The sequence below is a fragment of the Agelaius tricolor genome, unplaced genomic scaffold (assembly GCF_023055355.1).
Source record: "Agelaius tricolor isolate 1412-34295 unplaced genomic scaffold, bAgeTri1.0.p SCAF_15, whole genome shotgun sequence".
Taxonomy (NCBI): Eukaryota; Metazoa; Chordata; class Aves; order Passeriformes; family Icteridae; genus Agelaius; species Agelaius tricolor.
In genome coordinates, this window is record NW_027269275.1 from 1,190,127 (window position 1) to 1,216,720 (window position 26,594).

Genomic DNA, 26,594 nt, shown 5'->3' on the forward strand with positions numbered 1-26,594 from the left:
AGTCTTCCAATCTTTGGTTTACTTGGAATAATAATTGATCCTACCAATTTATCAGATATTATCCACTCTCTGCACATTTGTACAGCTTTACACAACTCTGACTTTCATAACTTCACATTAAAATTCTTTGAAATTTTAAGTATACCCACAAAAGAGGTCTTCATAATTTAAGTTACACTGAGAACATGACAAATAAAATTAAATTAATAGAAAGCTATTATAATATAAGAATTCTTTACTATGAGGGTGGGCAGGCCCTGGCACAGGGTGTCCAGAGCAGCTGGGGCTGCCCCTGGATCCCTGGCAGTGCCCAAGGCCAGGCTGGACATTGGGGCTTGGAGCAGCCTGGGACAGTGGAAGGTGTCCCTGCCCATGGCAGGGGGTGGAAATGGATGAACCTTAAGGTCCTTCCAGCGCAAACCATTCCATGAGTCTGTGATTCCAAGATGATCCAACATAACTGCAGAAAGAAGGGGTCTGTGTAGACTTGTCTTTAATAATTAACACTTAACAATTACCCAGCCCAATCCCTAATCTACATCTTAGACTTTGATATGATGAGAAAAATCCATGCTGTGATAACAGCACAAGATATTTGTGGAAAATTTAATTTAGAATAGAGTCTACCAAAGATGCCCTTAAGTATATTTGAATTAGACATAGTTATAGTATGATACAGCCTTTGAGAAACTGGCAGCTTGTGGAACAGGCACATAAACAATGCTGGATGGTTAAACTTTCAATATTCTGGATGTCTGTAGATCTGTCACACTGTCTTCAGAACTTGCCTAACAATTCCACAGCTAATGATCAGAAGGAAAGAGGAAATCCAGCAAACCTTATAGCACTGTTGGCAGCATCCGGATCTTTGGCATGTACTTTTCCAACCACAGTACCAGATGCTGCATTCTCCTGTACTTCAAAAATGTAACTTGGCTTCAAAAACACTGGTGGCTCATCAGCATCTTCCACTGCTATTTTCACTGTCACCGTGTCCTTGAAGGGCCCATTGCTGATGAACTTGGGGTCAATGTGGACATTGGCTGCCTCCACCTTCAGGCTGTAGGACTTTTTGGTTTCATAATCTAAGGTCTGTGAGAAACAAGAGGACAGTGCATTCCAGAGTCAGGGAAACCAGGCTGTAAGAGCAGCAGGCAGTGCCCTAGTGTTCAATGACATCAAACAAAGGTGAGCGTCTGTCAACGAGCTTGGACTGAAATGTGTGTATTTAAAAACATAAAGACTCAAATGGAAGGAGCTACATTCTATGTATGGAGCAGCATAGAAAGGCACTCAAAATATCACCACAGAGTCTTGGTCTTGCTCTTTGCTTGCTGTATCACTCAGGAAATCATCTATACTGGAAATGTGAATTTTGTCTCCATCCAGACTTCTAGGCAGCACAAAAGTGCAAGGGATGGGAAAGGGGCTCCCACAAGAGGCCTGGCTTTATCCAGGTTGGCAGGCATTCCATGTGGATGTGGTTTCAAGTGCTCCTGGGTGCACCATGAGATAGCATACTGATGAGTTAAATTATTTAGGTAGTGGAGAAAATACAAGGATGGTTTGGAGTGCTTTCATTCCTGTAGTTCTTTCCAGCACAGAACTCATAACACTTTCCAAAGGGGAGGTAGAATAATGCCCCATAGTCCTTTCGGGAGCCTGATCAAAGCCACAGCACCTCTGTACCTGCATTGGCACGAAGCGGCTGCGGGGTTGCACCTCAAAATGATCACACAGGTGCCGATCACAATTCACAAAGTATGTTAACACCAGTAGAGTGGAGTGATAGCTCACCCACATTTCAAAACACACAAAAAATCCACTCCCACCTCTAGAACAGAGACAGAAATCAAACCAGGGCAGTTTTGAGCAGAGGAGACTCTGGGTCCCTTCCTGATGGTCTGCCCTAAAGGGCAGGGCAGGGTTGACCAGAAGTTGACCAGGCCTTCTCCTTTGATTTCTGATTATCTTCAAGGGAGATAAATAGCTCAAAGATACAAAGGGCAAAATGATGATGCTTCCATAATAGTAAAATTTATGTTCTGTAATTTGCAATTTAAAATTAATTTGATAATGCTTTCAAAGCTCCCGCTGACGGGCTGTGTGTGAAATCCCCTCTGCTGCTTTTCCCATAGCCTGTGACTCCTTCAGAACACTATTGTGGACAATGCACAGCTGAAGAATTCAAACTATAGGGTATGAGGCTTTTCAGACTGAACATAAAGCAACAGTGAATGTCTGCTACTTATCAGCACTAGGCAAAACTTCATTAACAATGAAGCTGATGGCATCGTATTTTACCGTGACTTTTTATTATGAATTCATTTAGTTTGTGCAATTAATCCACTGTACAGTATTTATGTAACTCTTCTTGGTTATTTTCTTCCATTCCAATTCAGCTAATGGGGAAATGGAATATTAAGAGTTAATCACACCTTGAAAAATTAATTAAGTGAAATTTGCATTTAGTAATATTTTAGCTTAGGTGGTAATCCATTATTACCAAATATTCTGTCAGCAAAAAACATTACATAGCAGTAGGCATCACTCACCTTCTTAAGCTTCACAACCCCTTCCTGAGTCTCATAATCTGTGGTGATTTCAAACATATCCATGCCATCTCCATCGATGATGCTGTAAGCCACCAAGCCATTCTCCCCAATGTCAGGATCTTTGGCCTTCACTCTCCCCACTTCCTCTCCTGGGACAGCTGCCTCCGACACCGACATCTGGTACACACCTGGGCCAGGGAGAACAGGGAGAACAGGCGTGTGCCCCGAGTGAGCAGGTGCTCCCCACTTGGGTGTTTACTCTTTGAACTTGGGAGTTCCAATAAACACAACACAGCGATTTTTGGCATTGTCACCCCTGTGAAGGAATGTTGTGTTGTGTTGTGTTGTGTTGTGTTCTGTTCTGTTCTGAAGAGCTTTGAGCAGCAAGTCAGCTGTGAAACCTTAACCCACATGGATAACGTGTAGAACATGACCTCCTCCCTGTTATCCCTCTGCTCAGGGAGGGGCTTAAAAGGACAACCAGGCACCCAGAATGCAGCAATTGTTGTGGCATCAAGGTTACCATGGATAGCAGAGATGTTATTACAAAAATGGAAGGAAAACTCTCTCACATGACTCATGGTAAAACCTTCATCTCTGTTTCTCATTTCTGCCCATTCATTCAAGAGCCATAAATTAGATACAGTGAACTGGATAAATCCTGTCTGCTGTGCTGGCTAAAGTGTAAATCTGCTGCTTTCTATGGCTTGAATTTGGAGTGTGAATGTAGAGCAACAATGATTATTAAAATTTCACACCACAGAGAGTATGCACCAATTTGTATGTGATTTCATGCCAAAGAAAAAATGGCTTTCCCATGGCAAGCTCCAACAGGAAAACCATCCCCAAACATCCCACAGGTGTTTCCCTGGCTATTCAGGGACACCAGAGAAGAGCAACACTGTTCCTGGGCTCCAACAGTTGTCCTTTAGGCACTACTGATTCCAGAACTTTCCATCCACTTCCAGAATTCAGATAACATAACCTGATCCTAAATAGATAAATCTATGTCAGCATTTTCTGCCACATCATCAACAGTAATAAATTGGGGAGAAAAAAAAAGGAGGATGATGAAATAAAATAATCTAATTTATTCCCCTTTGTAATTGCTCTTCTTTGCTTCATGGGCACCCTAGGAACATTAGGAGACTTACACCAGGCAGGGACTTGGCTCATTACCCATAAAAACAATTGCCACATGTCATTGAAATAGGTCATTAACTCCAGTCACAAAGAACCCAAAATATAAGCATATAACTCATTAACAGCTTGAGCAATGAACATTAAAAAAAAAAAAAAAAAAAAAACAAAAAAAACCCCCAAACAACAGAAAAAAGGAAAATAAGAATGAAAATATCAGTCATTTGGCTGTTTATACAGACAGCTAAACCCTGGTTCTGAGTTACAAAACATTCCCAAATCAGATTTAACCTGGGGATGAATGATTAAGTAGAGGAACTGCTTTTGGGCGTTTCTGATAATTTAGCATGTTCTTGCAAAACACTCAGTGAAGGGGCTTGAATTCATATAAAAAAATCCATAATTTGATGGAGTTAACAAAATTTTGTATCCTGGTGTCCCAGGTTATGATGTGGAGGGAAAAGGCTTGTTTGTAAGGTACATAAAACCTGATTTTTTATTATTTAATCCTTTTCTTTTTGAAGGGTAAATCATGCTGACACAGATTTTTGCATTCAGCTCTTGCATGAGAAGTCAGGGAGCTGCAGCACTGGAAGAAGAGCTTTTTGAGCTGTTAGAGGGATGGCCATGGCCAGGACACATCGGGGTCAGAAGTGCTGCTCAGAGGAGAAACACGGTGGGCTGAGACAGCTTTGAGTGAGTCTGCACTGCACTCAAAAAACCCCAAACCCACGCAGAGATGAGCTGCAGAACAGATGTGTGGGCCCATTAATGTACTTCCACCCAGCTGTGAAGGCTGAGTCTGGTAATGTCAGCCCTGATTAATTTTATATGTGAAAAATAAATTGCTCAGGTATAAAAAAATTGCTGTATTTGACCTCCATTAATACACTTCAACAATTTAAAAATGTAATTGTGCAAAATTTAGTTTGTTTTGTCATGGTAACTATGAGTCTTGAAGAATATATACATAGGTCTCTCTGCTCAAGCAAGTTACATAGCATGGCCCGGTAGCTTCAAAAATGAAGTGTAGGGTCAGGAATCTTTGCAATTCAATGCTGGCCCTAAAAATGTCTCACTTTGCAACACAAAGCAAATATTCCAGACACTAAAGTTCCATATTTTACCAGCCACAACTTCTTTATTCACATGTGGTGCAATAATCCATCAGTTATTGCCCCTTCAAGCCTTGGGTGTGTCTGATACTTCACAAACATGGGTCCTGGTAGGAGATGGGAGAAGGATTGTGTTGGTACTCACTCTGTGGGAACTTTGGTGGGTTGTCATTGACATCTGTAAGCGTAATTGTCACTTTGGTTGTCCCTGAGAGGCCTCCCATGTGTCCTCCCATGTCCTTGGCCTGTATCACCACGTGGTACTCCTCCTTGGCTTCTCTGTCCATGTTGGGAAGGGCAGTTCGGATGATTCCTGCAGGCACAAAGAAAAGTGGTAAACACAGATTTAATGAAAACCTGGCTGCTGCATTTGGAGTGCATTAAACACAGCAGTATTTTCAGTGATGGTGGAGGTTCTGCTTTCCCTGAGCATTGCTGTGAGGAAAGCAGCCCTAATATTCCACACAGAGGACAGGCCTGCAGAATTACAGCTGAGCACAGAAACAGCCTTTCCAGAACACCCAGAAACAGCATCAGATTTCTGGTGCAGGGGCTCCAGCAAATGCAGGAGACCAGCCTGCAGCAGAGCAGGAAGATGTGCTCAGACACAGCAGCAGCTGTGCCCAGCCAGTACATTCAGTTCACTTTGATGCACTCTGGTCATGAGGTGCCACTCAAAGAAACTGTTTAACAATACCTGTTTGAGCCTCCACTGAGAAGTAGGGCTGACCTTCAAGGATACTGTAAACCAATTTGGCACTGTTCCCATAGGTAGGGTCATCAGCATCTGAAGCTGTTACCTGAATAACTGATGTACCTAAAAATGGAGAGCAAACACAGGAGGGAGAGTCAGAGCACGTCTGGAAGGACCATGCAGAGATGCTTTCAGTCACACAGCAGAGGTATTCCTAAAATATTTTATTTCCATGTTTGGTAAATGAAAATCAAAATTACTTTACAATTTCTACATGACAAAATATACTTGTATGATCCAAGAAGATCTGTCACCAGCTGTGATGTGGATTAATGTTCTAACCAGTGAAGATATAAAAGTCAGCAGTCACCCTGCACCGTTATGGTTTTTCCCCTCAGTAGTTTAAGCCTTATATTGCTTTTGTCGTTAGACAGCCAAACAATAGAGTTTTCCTTTACATTTTTCTCAGTAAGTTTCAGACAAATCATTCCTGTAGAAATCTCTGAGACAGACACAAGCTCAAACAGGAGATGAAAATGGAATAGTTGGTGAGGCAGTAACTTCCCAGCTTTATTACACAGCTCTGCCAAAGGAATGATCTTTGTGTTTACCCCAGAGGATTCACACTCCATAAATTCCAGGGGACTCTTCTGCTCCTTCCTAGGAGGAAAAATAGTTCTATTCTAGGACCGTCTCCCAGTTAGGAGCTGTGCAGGGTTTGTTTTGGGCAGCAGATTAAATACATCAAGTGAATGACTGGCTGAACATGAAAGTAAATTTTACTTGCCCGAATCCTTGACAATAGGAATGAAATAAAGTCAAGATATCCTGACAGTGCAGCACCTTCCACAAGGGCAGTGCCCTTCTGAGTACTCACCTACATTTGATCTCTCGGGCACATTGGCATGGTAGTTTTCATGGAGAAACTCGGGCGGGTTGTCGTTTATGTCTTGAACTTTGACAATGAATTCAGAAGGCGGTTCCAAAGGTCTGTTTGTGTTCCTGTCCACAGCCTGAGCTGTCAGGGTGTACTGAGCTCTCTCCTCCCGATCCAGTGTCTTGGTTGCATGGATGTTCCCTGATTTGTCATCAATAACAAAAATGATTCCTGCTCCTTCACCTGAGAGAATGTATTTAATGTTTCCATCTCCAGAATCAATATCTGAATGAAGCTACAAAAGGAGAAACAGACATACCTTAACAAGGGGGCACACATTTCCTGGATGTGCTTATAAAACAAAGAATTGCTATCATTTCACAGTTTTCAAGAATTGTGGCTTCCATCAGGCAATAATCCACACTCAGGGACACACTGTGACCACGGGTACCCTGCATCCAGGGCAGTGCCAGCCCAGACATGCCTCCTGCCAAGTACAGGGTTCTTCTAACCCCAAAATTTTAGATTTAAGGAAGAAAATACACAAAAAGATGCTTATAGCAGGTTCTTTATTCGCATGAAGTTGGTAGGAGGAGTAATTTTTACAAAGCTTTTGTACACTTCAGTGAACCATGTTCTACTGGGTTGCATGTAAAATGCTGTTAAATAACAAATGGGATGAGTTGAGTGATAAATGAATGAGTCCAGCTGCACCCAGGTGTGCAAGAAGGCCAAGGGCACCCTGGCTTGTAGGAAGTACAATGTGGCCAGCAGAACCAGGGCAGTGACTGTCCCATGCACTGGGGACACTGCTGAGGCCACACGCGGGGCTGTGTCCAGTTCTGGGCCTCCCCATTCAGGAAGGACCTGGAGGGGCTGGGGGTGTCCAGGGAAGGGAACAGAGCTGGGAAGGGGCTGGAGCCCCAGGAGAGGCTGAGGGAGCTGGGCAGGGGCTCAGCCTGGAGCAAAGGAGGCTCAGGGGCCCTTGTGGCTCTGCACAGCTCCTGCCAGGAGGGCACAGCCAGGGGGCCGGGCTGTGCTCCAGGGAACAGGGACAGGAGCAGAGGGAACGGCCTCAGGCTGGGCCAGGGCAGCTCAGGGTGGGCACTGCAGGAATTTCCCCATGGAAAGGGGGCTCAGGAACTGCCCAGGGGGGTTTGCAGTCCCCATCCCTGGAGGTGTCCCAGGAAGGGCTGGAGGTGGCACTCAGGGCTCTGGGCTGGGGACAGGGTGGGCATCGGGCACAGCTGGGACTCCATGGGCTGGGAGGGCTTGTCCAGCCTCAGTCATTCTGGGATTCTGTGTGATTCTGTGATTGCCAACTAGTTTTTAATTACGCCCTCTCTAATATAAAAGAGATAACAAATGCTTACGAAACATTCTTAATTCCAAAACCAGTGCACATTTCAGTTTGATGAATGAGGGAAACATTGAGCCAAATTACAGATTTATTGATTTTATATTGACAGCTACAAATTGCACCATTTTAAACCAGAATATCCAGCATGGTATTTGCTGACATTGATCCTGTTTCTCCACTCCTTTTGTGCTGTGGTTAAGTCAACACCATTCTGCTGCTCATTTAGAAACTAGCAAATATACTGGTTTATTTACCTGTTTATATTTTACCTGTGTTAGACAGTAGCAGAATAAAAAACAGTCCAGGATGTGTGTACATATACATGTACACACAGATATTTACCTTCCTCTATACATGGCCCTCAATATATTTCATTTTACTGATAATTTGAAAATGAGAGGATAAAAAGATACCTATTTTACTCAGTTGCTGGGTCAGACATTCAATTTTTAATTGCTGTTTTTAAAGACCTGAGAATGATATTCTTGAGACATATTTTTGCTCAAGTTGTTGGTGTGGTTCTTGCTGAGTAACAGCCTGCATACCTTCATTCAGGGACTGCTGAGGTCAATGGAAATATATGTATTGACCTAGGTAGTATTTTGCTTAGCATCTAAACTTACCAGAAAATGAAGAAGCAGCTTATACAGCACAAAGGCAACAGCAAAAAACAAACAAACAAAAAATCCCACCAAGAAAACCCCCCCAAAACCACCTCAAAAATAATAAAAATGAAGAATATTAATGAATGGCTGAAAAAGGAATTGTTTCTTACCCTTCCTACGAGCACAGGATCTGGTCCCGTGTACTCCTCTATGACAAAGAACTGGTTCCACACCCAGCCTCTCTTGGAGCGGTGCAGGACTTGTCCCTCCTTGCCCTTGTCGCGGTGCCCGTGCAGCGAGGGCCGGGCGCGGCTGGGGCGCTCCGCAGCCAGCCCCTGGCTGCAGCACAGCACCCCCAGGCACAGCAGCGCGGCCTGCACACAGCGCTCCTCCTTCATTTTTGGTTAGAGTGTAGGCACAGGAGTATCCGAGATTCCACCCCTTCCACCTTGGAAGTCAGGAAGTCTGGGGCCACTGAGGAGTTTCAGACCAACCCTTGTGCACATAGGACGCCGCCACGCATTAAACACATCACCTTAATGCTCTGCAGCTTCCCAGCTCAGTTCCTGGAAGGAGGGAAAATGGAAAAAATCATCAATTCTTTGAGGATCTAGTAGGGTTTTTTATTTAGCAAAACAAAACTAGGACTTCCTTGGTAAATATCAAGATAAGAAGATTAAAATAAATACATCAATGCTGATGAAATCCTGAGTAATGAGCAGATTTGATGTTTTGCTGCATGCAGCTGCCACATTGCAGAATCTCCTGGCTGGCTTCTTTGGCCACTCAGTAGCTGGAAGTTGAAAGATAGACAGGGAATCATATTTTCTCATGATCTTTTCAAATAGATTTAGCCCAAGATGCAAGGTAACTGTAGAAATACCTAATTTAGACCTAATCCCTCTTTGGAGCTTAGATATAAGCCTTTGATATAAGCTGCTAAGGCAGAGGTCCAGATACAAGGGAGATCCCAAGACTTATCAGGAATGCAATATTTCTCCACCAGCCCTTGCATGATCAACACATCCTTATGCTGAATGTAACCACCCCTGGTGTTTCTGGGCAGGAGCAGGGGCTGGCAGACCTCCAAGGGGCTGCAGTTTGGATTTGGACCCTGGAAGCACCTCTGAGGATCAAGGCACCAGCAGCCCTGATTGCCAGTGGGATGCATTCAGATATTTTTGATAACAATTGATTTAACTATTTATTTCTACTTTCCCTGGGTGTCAAATTACTAGGATTACATTGATCTCCTATTTCTAGTACTTCTTAAAACACTAGGTCAGATTTAATATTTGAGGAAGAAATTGCATTATACAGTGAAACCTGAACTAAGCAGCCCTCAATCCATCACAAAGGCCAATTCCACTTATCCCTGGGGTTTCCAACATATTCTCCTTAAATCTTTACACTGCAAGAAATTTTACAAGGTCCCTAAAATGTTTGGTTTAGTTTTTGGTATGATTCACTTTACTCTTCTGCAAGATACTGATAAAAATCTTGATGTTATATTTGTACAGGCAAATATATAATATGTACCACCATCAACTGTAAAACAGAATGATTTTTAAATGCGAAGTAGAAGATCTTAATGGTATTTTCAGCAGAGAAAATGTGAATATAGGCAAAAGCTTGAAGCTAAGCACATTCTGTAACTCCAGCCACAGACAAACATCTCTCTAGTCCCAAACCCCCTCATTTGGGGTTGTCTTTCTCACATCCTAAGCAGTCATGTTCTCCTTCCACATTCCTTTTACAGTTACATAAAAATACATTGGCTGACAGGGGTTCATGAATAAGGAATGAAATATATTGGTTTATTCCTCAAAAAAGATCAGCTTTCAATTTTGTTTTACTGAAAACTGAAATTACAGCACCAAACTAACTCCAGCATAATGAATGAAATTACATTCTCACACATAGATGCAAATATAGTCTGGCTTTCCCAAGCATATTTATTAAATAGATTTGGTGTATCCATTTGGCATTTTCCTATTGTTACATGATGATACATTACACATTACTCACACCAGCATGGAAGACATAAAAAGGAAAACAATCCCTATGATTTTGCTCAGGAAAATGCTTCTATTTTGACACAATGTATGTGTGTGAAGTGTGGAACATTAGGTCTGTGGTTTCATGTCTCCATTTCATGTCTCCATCTTGCTGAGGGGTAAAAACAATGAAAGGCTTAAATGGTGTGAAAACTGAGATTTCACCTAATTTGGATGTTTGTTTTGCACCCAGCTTTGCATAGGGATAGAAAAGGATGGGATTTGTGCTGTAGGGATCACTCATATGCAGTAGTTAGATGGGATTGGGTTCCTGGAATGTTATAAAGAACTTCCATACTCCAAACATGGAACAGGAAGATATTCCTGGACAGCTGTGCATCTCTAAACCTGCTGTGAAAAAAAAAAAAACCCAAAAAACAAAAACCCAACCTAAAAGCTGTAAGTAAACTTCTTATGTTAATAGACTTGGGGTGCATTTGAAAATTAAACTCACTGACAGTCATTCATCATTAGCATCACAGAATGATATCAGCTACTGAGATAAATAAACAAATCCCGCCACTCTTCCCCAACTCCTCAATGCTGTTATGTAAACCAGTAAACACTTTTTAAAGCTGCTTAACCAGAATGGCAGAGCCAAGCTGCTTATTATCAGCTATTCAAGTGTGAAGTGCTGGAAACAAAATGTTAATCACAGATCCATGCTTATTTACTAACAAGGATTTAAAGCAAAAATTCTTTATTATCTTTTGTTTTATCCTCTACATGTCCAGAGATGAAGTAATAAGGCTCCATGTCTTCAAGCTAAAGAAAACTATTCTCTCTCATCCACCACTTCAGAGAATCCCAGAAACTCAGCATGGTTTGGGCTGGAATGGACCATAAATCCCACCCAGTGCCACCCCTGCCATGGCAGGGACACCTTCCACTGTCCCAGGCTGCTCCCAGCCCCAGTGTCCAACCTGGCCTTGGGCACTGCCAGGGATCCAGGGGCAGCCCCAGCTGCTCTGGGCACCCTGTGCCAGGGCCTGCCCACCCTGCCAGGGAACAATTCCTCATTGCCAAGATCCCATCCAGCCCTGCCCTCTGGCACTGGCAGCCATTCCCGGGCTCCTGTCCCTCCAGCCCTTGGCAATTGTCTCTCTCCATCTCTCCTGCAGCTCCTTCAGGCCCTGCAAGGCCACCCTGAGCTCAGCCCAAAGCTTCTCCTGTGCAGGTGAACAATGGCAGCTGTGCCAGCCTTTCCTCCCAGCAGAGCTGCCCCATCCCTCTGCTCATCCTGGTGCCTCCTCTGGGCTCTCTACAGCAGCTCCAGGTCCTGGCTGTGCTGGGCCCAGGGCTGGGGCAGCTCTGCAGGTGGGGTCTCACCTGAGGGGCAGAATTCCCTCCCTGCTGGCCACACTCTGGGCAGGGGGTTCTGGCTGAGCCAGGTTCCTCTTGGGCTACAAACAAGTCCCTTGGGTTGTGCAATTTGGTGCAATTGCTTCTGCTTTGGGTTATAAAGGCCAAGGGCTCTGTGCCAGCAGCAGTCCCAAGCTGGCTCTGCAGGCAGTGACCCCCAGGTAAGACAGGCTGCCGGGAAAGCTGGAGCTGCAAGAATGTGTCCCTGGCCTCCTCATGCCCCTTCTCCCCTCCTGGAGTTCATGCTCTGCTCACTCACATTGTGTTCACTCCAGCAGTAAAACCTCTGACTCCTATCCCCAGAAAACCTAAAATAGCATAAATCAACAGGCTCCCACTGAAGGCTGTGAAATCACTTAAATTCAAATCAGCTACAGTCTGGATTTTCATAAACTACTTGTATTCTAAAAGATTAGGTGCACAAGATGTTCTTAAGTTAAAGCTAAAATAAACTTCATTAAGAAATGAAGCAGTAGCTTTTACCAAAAAAAAAAAAAAAAAAAAAAACAACCAAAAAAACCCCCCAAAAACCCTCCAAAATCTCTTTTTTCCTTCCTTTATTTTCCAAACAATCTACTTAAAACATTTCAAACATTTCAACATTAATTCAGCTGCTGAAAGCCTACAGTTTCCTTCTACTTCAAGCAGAAAACATGGAAAAACAGCTAAACAATTTATAAAGCAATTCCTTTTTCTCTTGGGGAAAAATACCTCATAAGACTGAGACTTTGGAATACAAATGTGAGGATGGCAATTGTTGCAGCTGCTGGGCTGCTGCTCCAGCAAGCTCCTGAAAATTCTGTGTGCAGCACTTGGATTCAGGCACTGCACAGATTTGTCAGACTGATTTGCCATGAAAGGTTGCAGCCTTTTTTAAAAGTCACACCTTTCAGACCTTTGGGTATCTCTGCCCATAGGTTATAATCCTTAACTGCAGCAAAGCCAGTCTCAGTGGGCAGCTGACCAAACTGCAACACTGGGATAGAGTTAACCTTCCTCCTGGAAGCTGCTCCAGTGGTGTGCTTTGGATTTAAGGAGGAGAATGATGTTGATAACACTGAAGTTGGAGCTGGTGCTGAGCTGTGCTCTGCTCTGAGTCAAGGACTTTTCAGCTTTCAGCAGGATGCATGGGAGACACCAAGAGCAGGGAGTGGACACAGCTGGGATAACTGACCCAGCCAGGCCAGAGGGATATTCCAGACCATTCCACTGTGCTCAGCACATAAACTGAGGGGAGCTGGCCAAGTGTCTCTCAGGAGCTGGCTGGGCAGAAGTCTGTGAGTGGTGAGCAACTGCAGTGTGCATCACTTGTTTTGTATATTCAAATTCTTTCCTTGCTGTTATCACTATTTCCTTCCTTTTCTGTCCTATTAAAGTGTGTTTATCTCAACCCATGGGTGTTCTCACTTTTACTCTCCCAAATCCCTGCCCCACCCCTGGGGAGTAGCAGGGAGTGAGCAGTGCCTGTGTGGTGCTCAACTGCTGGCTCAGGTTAATTGACAAACGTCCTGATTTTTTTTACATTATTATTCAGAATTGTGCAAGGTATCATTTTGAAATCCCAAATTTTCCTAACAAATCTGTAAGAAAGGCTGTTTCCCACTTCATTGAGCATAGTTGATCACAAGTTTCATGGAAACATACATTATCCTGAGTGGGACGGGACCCACAGGGATCATCCAGTCCAGCCCCTGGCCCTGCCCAGACCCCCAACAATCCCCCCAGGATGGTGGATGCAGCCCCTGGCCCTGCCCAGACCCCCAACAATCCCCCCAGGATGATGGATGCAGCCCCTGGCCCTGCCCAGACCCCCAACAATCCCCCCAGGATGATGGATGCAGCCCCTGGCCCTGCCCAGACCCCCAACAATCCCCCCTGTCCATGCCTGGTGCCCAAAGGCTCCTGGAGCTCCGGCAGCCTCGGGGCTGTGCCCATTCCCTGGGCAGCCTGGGCAGTGCCCAGAACCCTCTGGGGGAAGCAGAACCTTGCCCTGCTCTGCAGCCTGAGCCTGCCCTGGCCCAGCTCCAGCCACTCCTGGGTGCTGCCCCTGGCCTGAGCAGAGCTCAGAGCTGCCCCTGGGGAGGAAGTCTCAGACTGCTCTGGCTGAACCAAGAGGGACCTGCACTCAAAAGCAGGAATCCCATTAATATCTTTGAACTGTATACAGATGAATGTTGGCAATTTTGGTATTGAATAACAGTGTTATCAGGGGTAAAGAGTGAACAAGAGTTAGCCAGCCACCACACAAGGCCCAATCTCATTAGCAATGCACATGAGTGCAGTGAAATCCCTGAATATCATTGGGTGCATACAGGACAGAGAAATATTTTAAAAGTCTAGTCCACACACTAAAAAACAGCCTGCATGGGGAGGTGTATACCAAATGTCTGCATGGAAATAAAATGTGTCCCTAAACAATTGTGAGAACAGGCCTGCTGGGCATTTCTAGCTGCACAGACAGCGTGGCTGTGCTGTGTGCTTGTAGTTAATGCAAACCTCACCAGTTTCAATTTTAACATAAGAAAAGTCTGTTCTTTGACTGCTAGAAAATAACACCCATCAATATTCCTAATGGAAATATGCTGTTCATTTGAGAATTCAATCAAGAACACAACACCTGAAAAATAATATATCCATGTCCATGTGGAAACCATATTACAAGCAGCCACTCTGCAAAGTCAGTGTGTTCTCCATAGCTTCACACAGATCTGAATGACTGCTCCAAGATACCAACAGTGAAAAATGAAGAGGCAGCAGAGATGATTTCAATGACAAGAGCAGTGGCGGAAGTGAAGTCTAGCCAACTTTAAATTCCTTTCATTATTTTTATAGCAACAATAATCCCCAGCGTTCATGATGATTTCCTGTATGCTATTAAATGACCATATGCCAAATTATAATAGACTAAACAATTTTTTCTGATTTGTCTAGACCATAACTTCTGGATGATGCATTAAAATAGCAATTGTTCTCAGGGATACACTTGGCAGAAGGCAGCCAAGATCACAGTGTTGCAATATAATAATGGATGATTATGTTCTGAAATGTTTTGCAAAAGTATCAAGTAAACATAGCAAACTCCCAGTCTAAATGAGATTTTAGCTGTAATTAGAATTAGCTGAAAAGATGAAGGATTTATTCTACCATAATTTTATCATCAGACAAGGAAATGAATAGCTTTTTAATGAGAGAATAAATATTGGATCATATTAGTTCTGGAGTTCAGAGTGCCTGAGTTTTGGGCAGAGAGGTGGAGGTGGGGCTCAGCTGGAGGAGGCCTGGGAGGCAGGGAGGGGCTTGCAGTGTCCAGGTGATGTCCCCAGCTGGGCAGGGACGTCCCCATGGGATCTGGAGCTGCAAAGCTCCCCAGAAGCTGGACAGATTCCTGCCTCTGGCAGAGGGGCTGTTCTGAGCAGCCCCGGCTCCCCTGCATGGTTTAACCTCAGTGCTCTGCAGTGAGTCCCTTCCCTGGACTGTGCAATATCCCTGGGCTGTGGGAAAGGAGCAGCTCCCATGGAAAGCAGGTGGGGAGCACCTCTCCAGATCCAAGAATCATCACATTGCCTAATCTTTAGGGCATATCACAAAGGTAACTTTGGGAGTTTTAATGAAACACACGAGGTGAGGGATGTGGAAGAGTTCTGCGCACAAGGGTTTCATTCTCCTGTGCATCGATGAGCGTGGGAGGAGCTCAGCCTGCCATGGATCTTTATCCTATTGCGGATTTCAACATGCAAACCCTTGATGCTTACCAATTTTTAAGAAAATTGGTGCATATTAATAAGAAAATATTTTTGAAGGATAAAAGTTATTGTTGCAGAAAGCTATTCAGCCCTAACCAGTCAGTCTCCCACATTTAACATTTATTTTTTTCCTCTTTGACAAAATGTTGTTCTCTTCCTTGAGTCATTTCAAGAAAATAGCATAATAAAGTAAATTGATAGCCTCTTCCTTATTGTTCGTGAAGCAAGAAAAACCACCAGGAATCAATACCTTGCACATTTAACTTAATTCTCTCCATTAATTTTTGATTTTAAACTGTTCTGCATTATCAGACCAATCTTTGACTAGTTTTTAGCTTGGACTCATGACAAACTTGTGCAAAAGAGGGCCCCTCGTTTTATTTACACAAAATAACATAATGATATCAAGATCTACTTTGCAGCACATCCAGTTGCATGACACATATGGCAAAGCCAGTTCTTCAAATAAACCCTTTAGTCCTGAAAACAGCTGAAATTTTAAATTCCAGCTGTGCTAAATTTGGACAAGACTCAAATGAGGATTATTGCATCTTTCTGCAACTAGAAACTAGAACTGCAACTAGAAAGCAGCCTGAATTTACCCTTAAGCAGAATTTAGGGAGGTGCAACACTGCTGTGTCAAAATTTGCAAGGCTTCCTTTAAAAGGACAGCTGAACTGGGAGATGAGACAACATCAGCTTTCAGCTGTACCCCAGCAGTTTAGGGCTTCCTGTGTATTTCCAGTCAGGAAATCATCCCACTGGGAAATGGAGTTTTGGTTCCTGAAATGAACCCCTTCTCCCAGGGCAGCACTGGGACACAGCACCAGCACAGTTCCCTCTCAGTGCCAGCACCATGGCCCTCACTCACCAAGTGTGAAATAGGAGAATTAAAAACTGAAGGACTCCCTGTGCATCATGCCTGTAAGCAGCCCCAGAGTCTGGTCATGTACATCTGTGTGTGCTGGGAATCAGGCACCAGGAGCATGGAATGACAGGACAACTGATAGAGGGAAGATTTAGAGCAGATATTAGGAAAAAAAATGTTCCCTGGCAGGGTGGGCAGGCCCTGGCACAGGGTGCCCAGAGCAGCTGGGGCTGCCCCTGGATCCCTGGCAGCGCCCAAGGCCAGGTTGGACACTGGGGCTGGGAGCAGCCTGGGACAGTGGGAGGTGTCCCTGCCATGGCAGGGGTGGCACTGGGTGGGATTTAAGGTCTCTTCCAGCCAAAACCATTCTGGAATTTTTTAATAAAAGCCAATGTGCACTGGTCTCATGTAAAATGTTTTGTTAGATGACAAGAGCTCTGATCTCTATACATTCCTGCTGTATATGTAGCAGGTAAATTTCATTTTTCCCAGTGTGTGATCCCAAAGCAGACCAGCAGCAGTTACTCCCTGTGAGCCCCTCTGCAGCTCTGGGTCTCTCTTGCTGGAGCACATTCCAGGCCTCATTGGAGAGAACAGCAAAAACCCCTCAACTGAATGCAAATGAATATGAAGTTTTCTGTGCCATTCACAGAACATAATTAGTCTTATGAGACAAAAGTATTTAGTCCAGAAAAGGAAATTCTTCATATTTAAAGATACTTGGGGGAAAAAAAAATCTCTTAGTTATTGCACTGAATAATGAGAACCTCACACTCCCCCAGTTCAAGTTCTGTGTTTTGCATGGGAGTGCTTTACCCTGCAATGTAAAGAACTAGAATTTGAGGCTGCAGTTCTACAGAGATAAGTGTATATATAACTTTATACATAACTTTATATTTGGTGAGCAAACAGCCAAGATTCTAGAGGTATCCTACCACAGAGGAATTCTAGGTCATGGCAAGATTTGTATGTACTAAATACAGAAGTGGAATCTTTACAGAACTGGTGATTTGCATCTTGACAATAGAAGTCGCTTCAAAAATGCTAAGCAAGTTTTGTAGAATCCTATTCTGAGTTCTGTAGAATCCTATGAAAGGAAAACTTAATCCTTTGCATTTTTAAATTATGTTTTATAGCACTGTATTGGATTACTGAGATGTTTAAAGCCAATAATCCCCACCTGCTCCAAAGAAGAGTTTTTGAAATGTAGCCACCTTTTCCTGTAGCAGCATTGAGACTCAGCATTACAAAACCATAGACAAAGCCAGAAAATGATGGCTCTTTGAAAACAGAAGTCATTGTGCAGAGAAGAGGAAGAGAAATAACCCCCTGAACAGTGTGATGTGCTATCTGTCAGCATCCACCTCTGAATTCATCATGGAAGGAGGGCATTTTCCCCAAGCTTTGATTTAATTTGTGCTTGTTGGGGAAGGGTGAGATTGCCTCTTGTCTGTACCTCATATAAAGCAGGGGAAAGCAGGAAGACAACTTAGTACATTATGGAGTGAATGACACAGAAATAAGCCTGAGAGAGTGATATTAAAAGGCTTGGGAAATGAAAAATGGCTGTAAACAGAGTTTTACATTTACTTGCTGCCCTGGGGAGATCCACTTAAGATAAATGTGACAGAGGCTGTCTGGTTTTAAGCATAAACTCTACAGGAACACAACCAGCATAAGAAAGGCAGTCTTATTAAAGAACATGGTGATTGATAGAGTAATTTCAAGTAATGACTAAGCTTTTGGTAGAGTTTATTTTAAATAGTAATTGTGTTCTTGTGCTTCTCAGACAAACTAGAATTCTCATAATTCTGTGGATGCTCCAAGGCCAGCAAGGCTGCAGCCAAGCCCATGCTCATCTCAAGTCATTTTGTTATTATGTAAGTGGCTATCAATGACAGCCTGAGGAGGACACAAATGACAACTAAAGTCAACTTACTTGCAACTACTAATGCTGTATTTACATGCCAAGCCAACCCTGAATATTTTTCCCCCTAAGAATTGATATGTATGCATATCTGAATAGCATTTGTGCTGTGGCTGATAATCTCTTTGGTTTGTGCCAGAAATGAGACAGAAAGTCAAGATTAAAGGGTGAAAACCTATCAAAAACTAATGATTGCAGGCAGGTCTATTGAGCTCCCAAACCAAGGCAGACAGAATTCCAGCCAGCAGTCCATTTCTGCTCAGATCCATAACCTCTTGCTGAAAGGCTGGCAGCCCCCTCAGGAGCAGAAATCTGAATTCAGTCTGTGGTTCTGCACTTACAGCTTCATTTCCAGAGGCAGCTTCAGCAGTGCTGCCCAAAAGCCAGACTACTAAAGCATGCTGGGTGGTCTTTGTGTGGCCAGTGTGTTCCTCTACAAAACATTCTTCCCCTTTGAATTTAATCCTACCGGACTCCTCAATCCCCTTGTCCCCTTCAGTTTGGTCTCCCTCACGCAGGAAAGTTCCTGATGAAAGACTTCCCCTCCTTAGAGAGGTTCACATTACAGGCCCTGGAACATTTATCTTTCTAAAACTCGACGAGTTAGGGAATTACTGAGAGTTCCCTTTACAAATACATTTGCTAAAAAGAGAAGGGTGAGAGCTGAATTAACAACCAAAAGCCTTCTCCTGTCCCCAGCTTTCTTGGAGCTGCAGAAGGAAGAGCTCAGATCCTTCAGCACTGCCCATGGAAGGTTCTTCTTTTGATAGCTTGCTTAACTATTCCAGTTTAGTGCAGATTTCTTACATAAAGAGCATAAAAGCCACTTTGAGACTTCTGAATGAAAAATTGAATCAATAATTAATTTTTGCCTGGGCAGAGATTGTCTGTGAGGAGACCAATTTTGGCTCAAAAGTATGAGATAACAACCTCAGAATATTCAAACACACTCCCAAAGCAGCCTCAGTGGCACTAATAAAGGAGACCATCACTGTTTAAATACCTAATGGGAGGCTACAGCTGAAAAGATCAAATCTTCACATTTCTATTATTATTTGCAACCTATTAAATCACAAGATTATAATTAAAACAATGTTTGCATGACTCTTTTCTGAGATGCCTTGCTGTAATTAGTCACCATAGAATATTTCCATTTAACCTAAGAAACTCCCAAGTACACAAACACAAAGAAAACACCATCTTCATTAAAACATCTTCCTTTTGGCTTCCTGATCTGCTCTGAGCACAAATGAGAGGAATTATATGGATTTTTAGGGTTCACAGGCTGTAAGAACTAAGGCATAATAACCTTTTATTGCAAACCCAAAAATCCAGCAACAGGTGCTAGGATGATGCAATGAGATGCTAAGCATATAAATAAATACAATAATAGCACAAAAAAGACAAACTGGTGTCAGCTTGTAATTAAAATTTGATTTTCATTCAACTGATCCATTAAAAAAAAGGGCAAATGATTCAGCATATTTTTCATTAGCATAACTCATTCTGAGTTAAACCTGTTCATCACATCTTTCTAACTGATCACATGAACCACAAACACATCCCAGACCTGGCTTGGCACTATTTCTGACCTATAATTACAGATGATGGTGGCAAAACATTTCAAATCTGTTCCTGTGACAGAACCAGTAGCAATGACAGATTTAAGGCAGTGCCTTGCATTAGCTGGAATGATGTTTGGTGTCATTGTTACCATGCAGAAAAGGCAAATTTTAAATACCTGAACTGATATTTCACAGAGTTTGTCGTGGGAAAATGCCCAAAAATGGGCATTTAAAAAATTAGCTTAGTGATATTCATAGCTGAATCGATGAATCAACTTCATTAGATGTGTTTTGGAAGTGCATTAGGGGTTTTGAGGCTATAAATACCTTTTGTCACACTTACTCTGGTGCCAAGGGCAAGCCTTGGCCTCAAGAGTGCAATAACCAGGTCTGGGGGGGTGTACCTGCAGGTGCTGGAACACCAACCTCATTTCTGCACCAGCAATGTCTTCTGTAACCAACAGGAGGTTATGGAAGTACTGAGTGGGAATGAACCTATGTCCAGGCAGGTAAAGCTTCACCTTCCACATCAATAACAATTTTCTCATTAATGAAAATGCCTGAAGTGCCCTTAAAAATGAGTTTGGGAAAAAGAAAGAGGAAAATCTTACGATTGGTGGGACTGCTGGATCAAGAACAGTTTAATTTTTTGATGAAATGACCTCAATATGAGGCAAGTAGAAGGGAAAAATTTACATTTATAGAAGTGATATAAATCAAAAACCCTATAATTAAAAAAATGCCATGCATGTACAAATATACACATAAAAATACTGAAAGCTTCATTCACCAGAACAGGATTAGGCTTTTTTTTCCTCCACATTAAACATGCCCTTACATTCAGCATATTTTCTACCAAAATGTTCTTTTCAAAATGTTGCCAGGGTGATATCACTATTTCAATCCAACCAATTTCCTTTGAAGTCTCCCATAACAGTAATTAAATAAATTGCTCTTGGAGTAATTATGTTGGGTTTTTTTTTTTCTGGAAAAGGAACTATTAGGTTAAAGAGAGATGAGAGAGTCTGTCACCAAACATAATCTTTCTAGAAACACTGGTGCTTGCTACATTTATTGGAAGAAGGATGGAATACTTAAAAACTTTGGACCTTTTTAGCTTTTTTAAAGGAAATGTCAACTTCCCAGCTGAAGTAAGCACCAAGCTAAAATGACTGCTGACAGTCCTGGGAGTGCAGAGGGAAAGAAAATGGAAGTTGTGTCAATAGAAAGCTTTTCAATTCTATGTATTAAGCCCAAGAGGGCTGGTGAGAACTGGGAGGCCAAATTGCGGTGTTAAAGCAAGTGGATGGTGAACAAGATGAAGGGGATGGAGAGTCCAGGACTGATGATGCAGAGGAGGGCACAGAATGGAGCAGTCCCTTAATCCATCATGTCGGAGCCCTTGGACACTGGGCTGCTGCAGCTGGGGAGGTTCTGTGTGTGTGGCCATCCATCAGCTCCAGTGCCTCCCTCTCTGGGAATTTGACCTGCCCTGACAGAGGCAAACGAGGCTTTCACAGCTCCACAGAGTTTCCAAATGTGTAACTTTATGTTCCAGCTGTACTTTGGCTTTGGCTCCAAGTCAGGCTAAATATGCTAGGTGTAGCATGTCGGGCATCTCATGAGTTTTTGAGTTTGTTTTTTTTCCCCAGAATAAATTCTTTTACCTTTGCTAGGGATTCCCTTTTATTTGTGGGGATTTGGCATTCATCTGATAAGCAGCACTGATTTCAGAACAAACTTAGCTAACTCTCACCTTGTTCTCTGGCTCAGTCTGGTACTTCAGATTTCAAGGAATTTAAATTCTGGTGCTTGCTACTATTGTTCACATTGCAAAGAACATGGAGCTTTCCATTTAAAGCTTTTCTTTTAATTCCTTGGCTATGTTTTCCTTTATGTGTGATGCTGAAACACCCATCCTCCTTTTCCTTTAAATCTCTCTGGTATATGAGATAATATTGCATAAGGATAACCCACACGGATCAGTATCTGAATTTCTTTATGGATCTTTACCATATCCCACCCAAGGACAGTGAGCCAGTACTTGTCTGCAAGCTAAACCTCTACTTTCTCATCACACTGAAGACCCAAAGACAGCGTTTTCAACTTAAAAACTCACAAGGGTGAGCAAAAGGACAATAAGAAATAACTTCCTGGAAATCCAGTGGTCAGAGGGAATAAAGCACCAGACAGGCACCAGCTGGAGAAACTGGATCTGGGGATTCATCCAAGAACAGGGAACATCTTTCTGAGCAGACAGACATATTTCTTGTTCCAATGGATGGCTGACAGGGTAAACATTGCTATAAAAAACTTAACATGGTATTTTATTTTTTTTTTTGAACTCTTCATGCAAATTTTGTGAACCCCTTCTGGCTTAAGCTTCAGCAAGTGAGTTTAGAATCAGACCCAAGGAATGGCAAATCCATATTATAAGCAGGAAAAATAATTACAGAGGTCATGCACAGGCACTTGAATTATGTTTGTAAACACAGCTTGAACTAAACCCAACCATGATACGTGACCCGAATGATGGTGTAACAATGAGATTGCCAATAGGAATGTTTACTAAATGCTTATTTAATAATGGAGCTTAAATAAATAGTGTAAAACATAATTTTCCACATGTTAATGTGAACGTGTTAAAATTTCAGTGCCTTGTAAGCCCTTAGGACAGTGTCACCGTTGCTTGTGACATGCCCAAGCTGGAGTGAGCTGCCAGCACAGGCAGCAGGACCCAGCTGGATTCTTAGGCAGCATCAGCACCACTTTTGGCCTGCCCAGGCCTTGAGTTTGGTTAATTTATTTGGCTGTAAGAAGTTATTTAAGGACCAAAGGGCCATTGCCTGATTTGCTTGGGTTTATTGCTTCACTCAGGATGACTCTGCTGTAACACTGTGGGTTTATGTGTATGTTTGAAATGAAAGAGTAAAAATAATAATGCACTGGTCCATACACAGCAAACTACTTGTGCAGCTGTGTATGGATCAGGAAACAGCACAGGAGGAGAGAGGAGATCTGAAAATTGGAGGATGATGGGGCTGGAAACTGCTCCCCAGAGCTCAGCTGTGGAATCACTGCAGCCTGGGAGCTGCACAAAGCTCAGAGGCAGCACAGGGAGCAGAGGATGCTGTTCAACACCCAGAAAATCACCTTTCACAGCAACACAGGCTGCCATGAGCCCTACAGAGCCCAGGGAAAGTGCAGCCTGAGGAGCAGGTTTGCAAATTTAACAGTGACTCTGGAAAAATAATGTGTTAGAAACAGAACAATGGCTCTGGGTCCAGGGAGAAGGATCCATCCCTGAGTTCTCTGGGATAAGGTCCCACCCCCAATGCCTCAATACCTCTGCCTGAGGCAGCTGATGGTTACTTTCCATCAGGAAAAGGCAGGGACTGGGAGGCTCCTCTGCATCACTTTTAACTGTACATAACTTGTATAAGAGCTCAGTGTGGCAGAACTGATAATTCTCTGGTTAGACTCTTTGAATTTAGGCCAACAGAACATTCTTGGCTTTCAATTTCTGTTCTTTTGGGTTAGATGAGCTCAACAAGCTGCAGCAGATTAAACTGGTGGACACTTCAAGGACCCTGCACTGAGACCTGGATGTAACTCCACAACTGCTCAGAGGCAAAGCACTCAGCTGGACAAAGGGCAATGTGTCAGCACTGTGTGAGCAGAGGAAACAGAGGGAACCTGGATAACCCTAACCCAAGAGAGCACCAGCCCCTGCTTGGGAGAGTGGTTTTGACAGCTGTTAAAAAGTCATTACCATTCTATTCTTTGCTGGGAAGTTTTCCCACTTAAACAATTAATTATCTCTGTATTTGTTAAATATAAAACAATTTAAATTACTACAAACCAACAAGGAGAAAAGTGGTCATTCCATTTGTTGGACACACAACTTTGGTTGTGTCATTCTGCTAAGGCTGGGAGCAGCAGAGGGGTGATAACCAGTGGGTCAGGGGCTTTACTGGGAGAGAGCACAGCACAGTCTCTGTTGAACTGTCCTTGGGGTGAGCCTGTTCCTGGGATGGGGCTGTTCTCTCCTGGGCCTCACACATGGCAGAGGGGGACAGGAGACACAGCTGGCACCTTTGGGCTCATGAACAGGCCAGCAGAGCAGTGAAGGCTGCAGCTGGCTCCCAGCCTTGGGATGAACAGCTCATTAGTGAGTGCTAAATCTTTGTGTGAGCACGTTTTCTGGAATAAATAAGGAATATCTTCTACCCAGCGTGCTGCAAGTCACACATGCTGCCTGCAGTAAGAAAGCATGAGAACAGCTCAGGAGGTCAAGGCAGAGCCTTTGGCTTGGTTGGTTATTTTTGCTTCAGTGACAACCCTTCAGGTTCACAAAATGCAGCTGATGGCACGAACCCCAGCCAGGATGGCCAGGAGGCCTCTGACAGTGGCCAGGCTGTGCAGGTTCTGTAACCTGCTTTCTGTTTTGGGGGAGAGATGGGAGAGTTGGAGGCCAAATGGCCAAGTTCTCCTGTAAAAGAAGGGAAAAAGCTGCAAAAGTACAGGGGGTCAGACCCCATGACCATGAATATTCAGTATTTTAGGCTGTTGTTTCTAAAAGAAGATTGTGTTCATAAACAGAACCAGAAAATACCCTTCAGGGTCAGTCCTGCTTTTGATTCCAAATGGTATGTTGGCTCAGACTTCCCCTTTCCTGGCCTCTCCCATTATCCCATTGAATTCATTAGGAGGCTGTGGCTACTGGCCAAAAGAAACGGGTAATGCATCCCAGAGCCCATATTCTTTGAAATATCTTCTGAGACAGGAATTTATGGCACCAATATAATGAAACTCGGATTACAGCATTAAAGTCTGAGTCTGTCTGCTTGCCACACATACCAGAATTATACAGAAAATTTGAGCCACAGAACCCTGAGGAAATTGGGGAAAATATGCACTCCCATCTAGAGGGAGGCTTTAGGAGTTGGTTGCACCAAGTCAGAGAACAAGTTAAACCAAGTTTAAGAACAGCCTCAAGCAAGAGAGAAATCACACATGATGCTACATAGGTAGCAGCAGCAGACCTGAAAGAACTGCTATGGAATCACAAACACTTTGGCTTTGGCACACTGAACTCAGCAAATTTAGCCTGGTCTACAGTAGTTACTACGTTAGATAAATAAAAATACGATCAAGTCCTGACTCCATTTTCATTTTGTCCCTCCTCCCCCTGACCAGCCCTGAGAGAGTTACTTTTTTGCTTTAAGGTATCTGTTTAGTATGTTGTATTCTATGCCATTCTCTTTGATATTATGTTTATTATTATATATTCAATGATTATCAAATGGGTGCTTTCTATCCCAAAAAATCCACATTATTCTCCTGCAGTGATTACAAGAATTGCTTTTACAGACCAGAAGCTGGACAGCTTTTTCCTGTAAAAGAACAGGAGAGACTTCACCTAAAACCTTGGAACAAACCTTCATTTATGAGACAAGGGAATCATTTTTTTTCCCACTACATGAATTCAGTGGGCTGCCACAGGCCAGTCATAATCTGTTATTGTTTCCCTACAACCTTGTACTATTAATTTTTCTTTTTAATGAACTGTCCAGTCTAGTTTAGCTGTGGAAGCTATGATGGAGCTGCAATAGAAATGGTTTATGTCATGCCTTTGTCAAAAAGCTTTCCCCTACAGCAGCAGAATGTAATTGAAAAGCCATTTTAAAATAAAAGTAACTGAGCGCTTGCAAATGCAGGTTGTCAGGACTGGAGAGGGAAAAACCTTTGCATTACATTAGATTTTACCAATCACTACTTGTGTGTCTTTATTAGTGTTTATACAGATGAGGAAAGCCACAGAAACTGCATCTGCTGCATAGTTATATCAGCAAGTGTTCCTGCAAGATACATTTTTAAGTTTTTCTTCAACTGTGACTAACAACGTAGTAATTGGCTGGGTTAAACACCTCAAAAGAATTAAATACACTAAATTGTGATTTATTTTATGGCATACAGAATACGTCAATTTTTGAGACAGCAAACTAACATCTGAGCAGAATTCAAATAGTTTTTATTGCATGTGAAACCTTGAAAGGCTGAGTGCACAGCCATCTTTTCATATGCAATATATATGTGAAAGGCATGCTATTTACTCTTCTCTTGGGTTTATTTTTCTAGCCCTGGCTATGTGTATTTTTTCTTGGGGACACTATAGTATAGATTTTAAATATGCTATTATTCTCCTCCTCACCATCACTATTAAAATACAAAGTGAGCAACTATATCTAAATATATATATGTATATGTATATACACACATAGATATATAGATATATATATGCACAGAGATATATGTATATAGGTATACATGTGTGTATATATACACACTGTCTATTTATGTATTTATTGTTAAAGCTGACAACAGTTTTATCCACAAATTCCCATTAAAATTGATTCAGAAAGACTCCGATTTCACTTTTAATTCCCACTTTTCCCCTTTGAAGCAACTGTGGAAATTTTGCCAGTTAATTTTATTGGAGCACAATTTCCAAGTATCTGAGGTTATTTTGACCCAGAAATGATTGGAGTTTTGGGGAGTTTTTCAGTCAATGGATCAATCTTTTAATGGCCTTTCTCCTCTGCTGGCCAATCTCTGCAGCCTCTGCAGTGCAAATTCCTTAGGGAATCTCATCCTGGGGGGGATTTTGGAGTTTCCCATTCCTTAGCCCAGCCAGGCTGCTCCAGATCCTGCTCCAGAGCTCCA

General features: G+C 42.9%; 1 protein-coding gene across 2 annotated transcripts in view; it reads right to left on the bottom strand.

The window, feature by feature from the left end:
- Positions 1 to 26,594, bottom strand: part of CDH11 (cadherin 11) — an 83,829-nt gene that overhangs the window by 12,065 nt on the left and 45,170 nt on the right. For both annotated transcript variants that reach the window (XM_071440184.1, XM_071440185.1), the window contains 6 exons: positions 8,517 to 8,912; positions 6,382 to 6,676; positions 5,508 to 5,627; positions 4,956 to 5,123; positions 2,556 to 2,743; positions 839 to 1,092 (listed from right to left, as the gene is read on the bottom strand). In XM_071440184.1, the coding sequence (XP_071296285.1) occupies positions 839 to 1,092; positions 2,556 to 2,743; positions 4,956 to 5,123; positions 5,508 to 5,627; positions 6,382 to 6,676; positions 8,517 to 8,744 (1,253 nt within the window). In that variant the 5' untranslated portion in view covers positions 8,745 to 8,912. The remainder of the gene's footprint in view (positions 1 to 838; positions 1,093 to 2,555; positions 2,744 to 4,955; positions 5,124 to 5,507; positions 5,628 to 6,381; positions 6,677 to 8,516; positions 8,913 to 26,594) is intronic.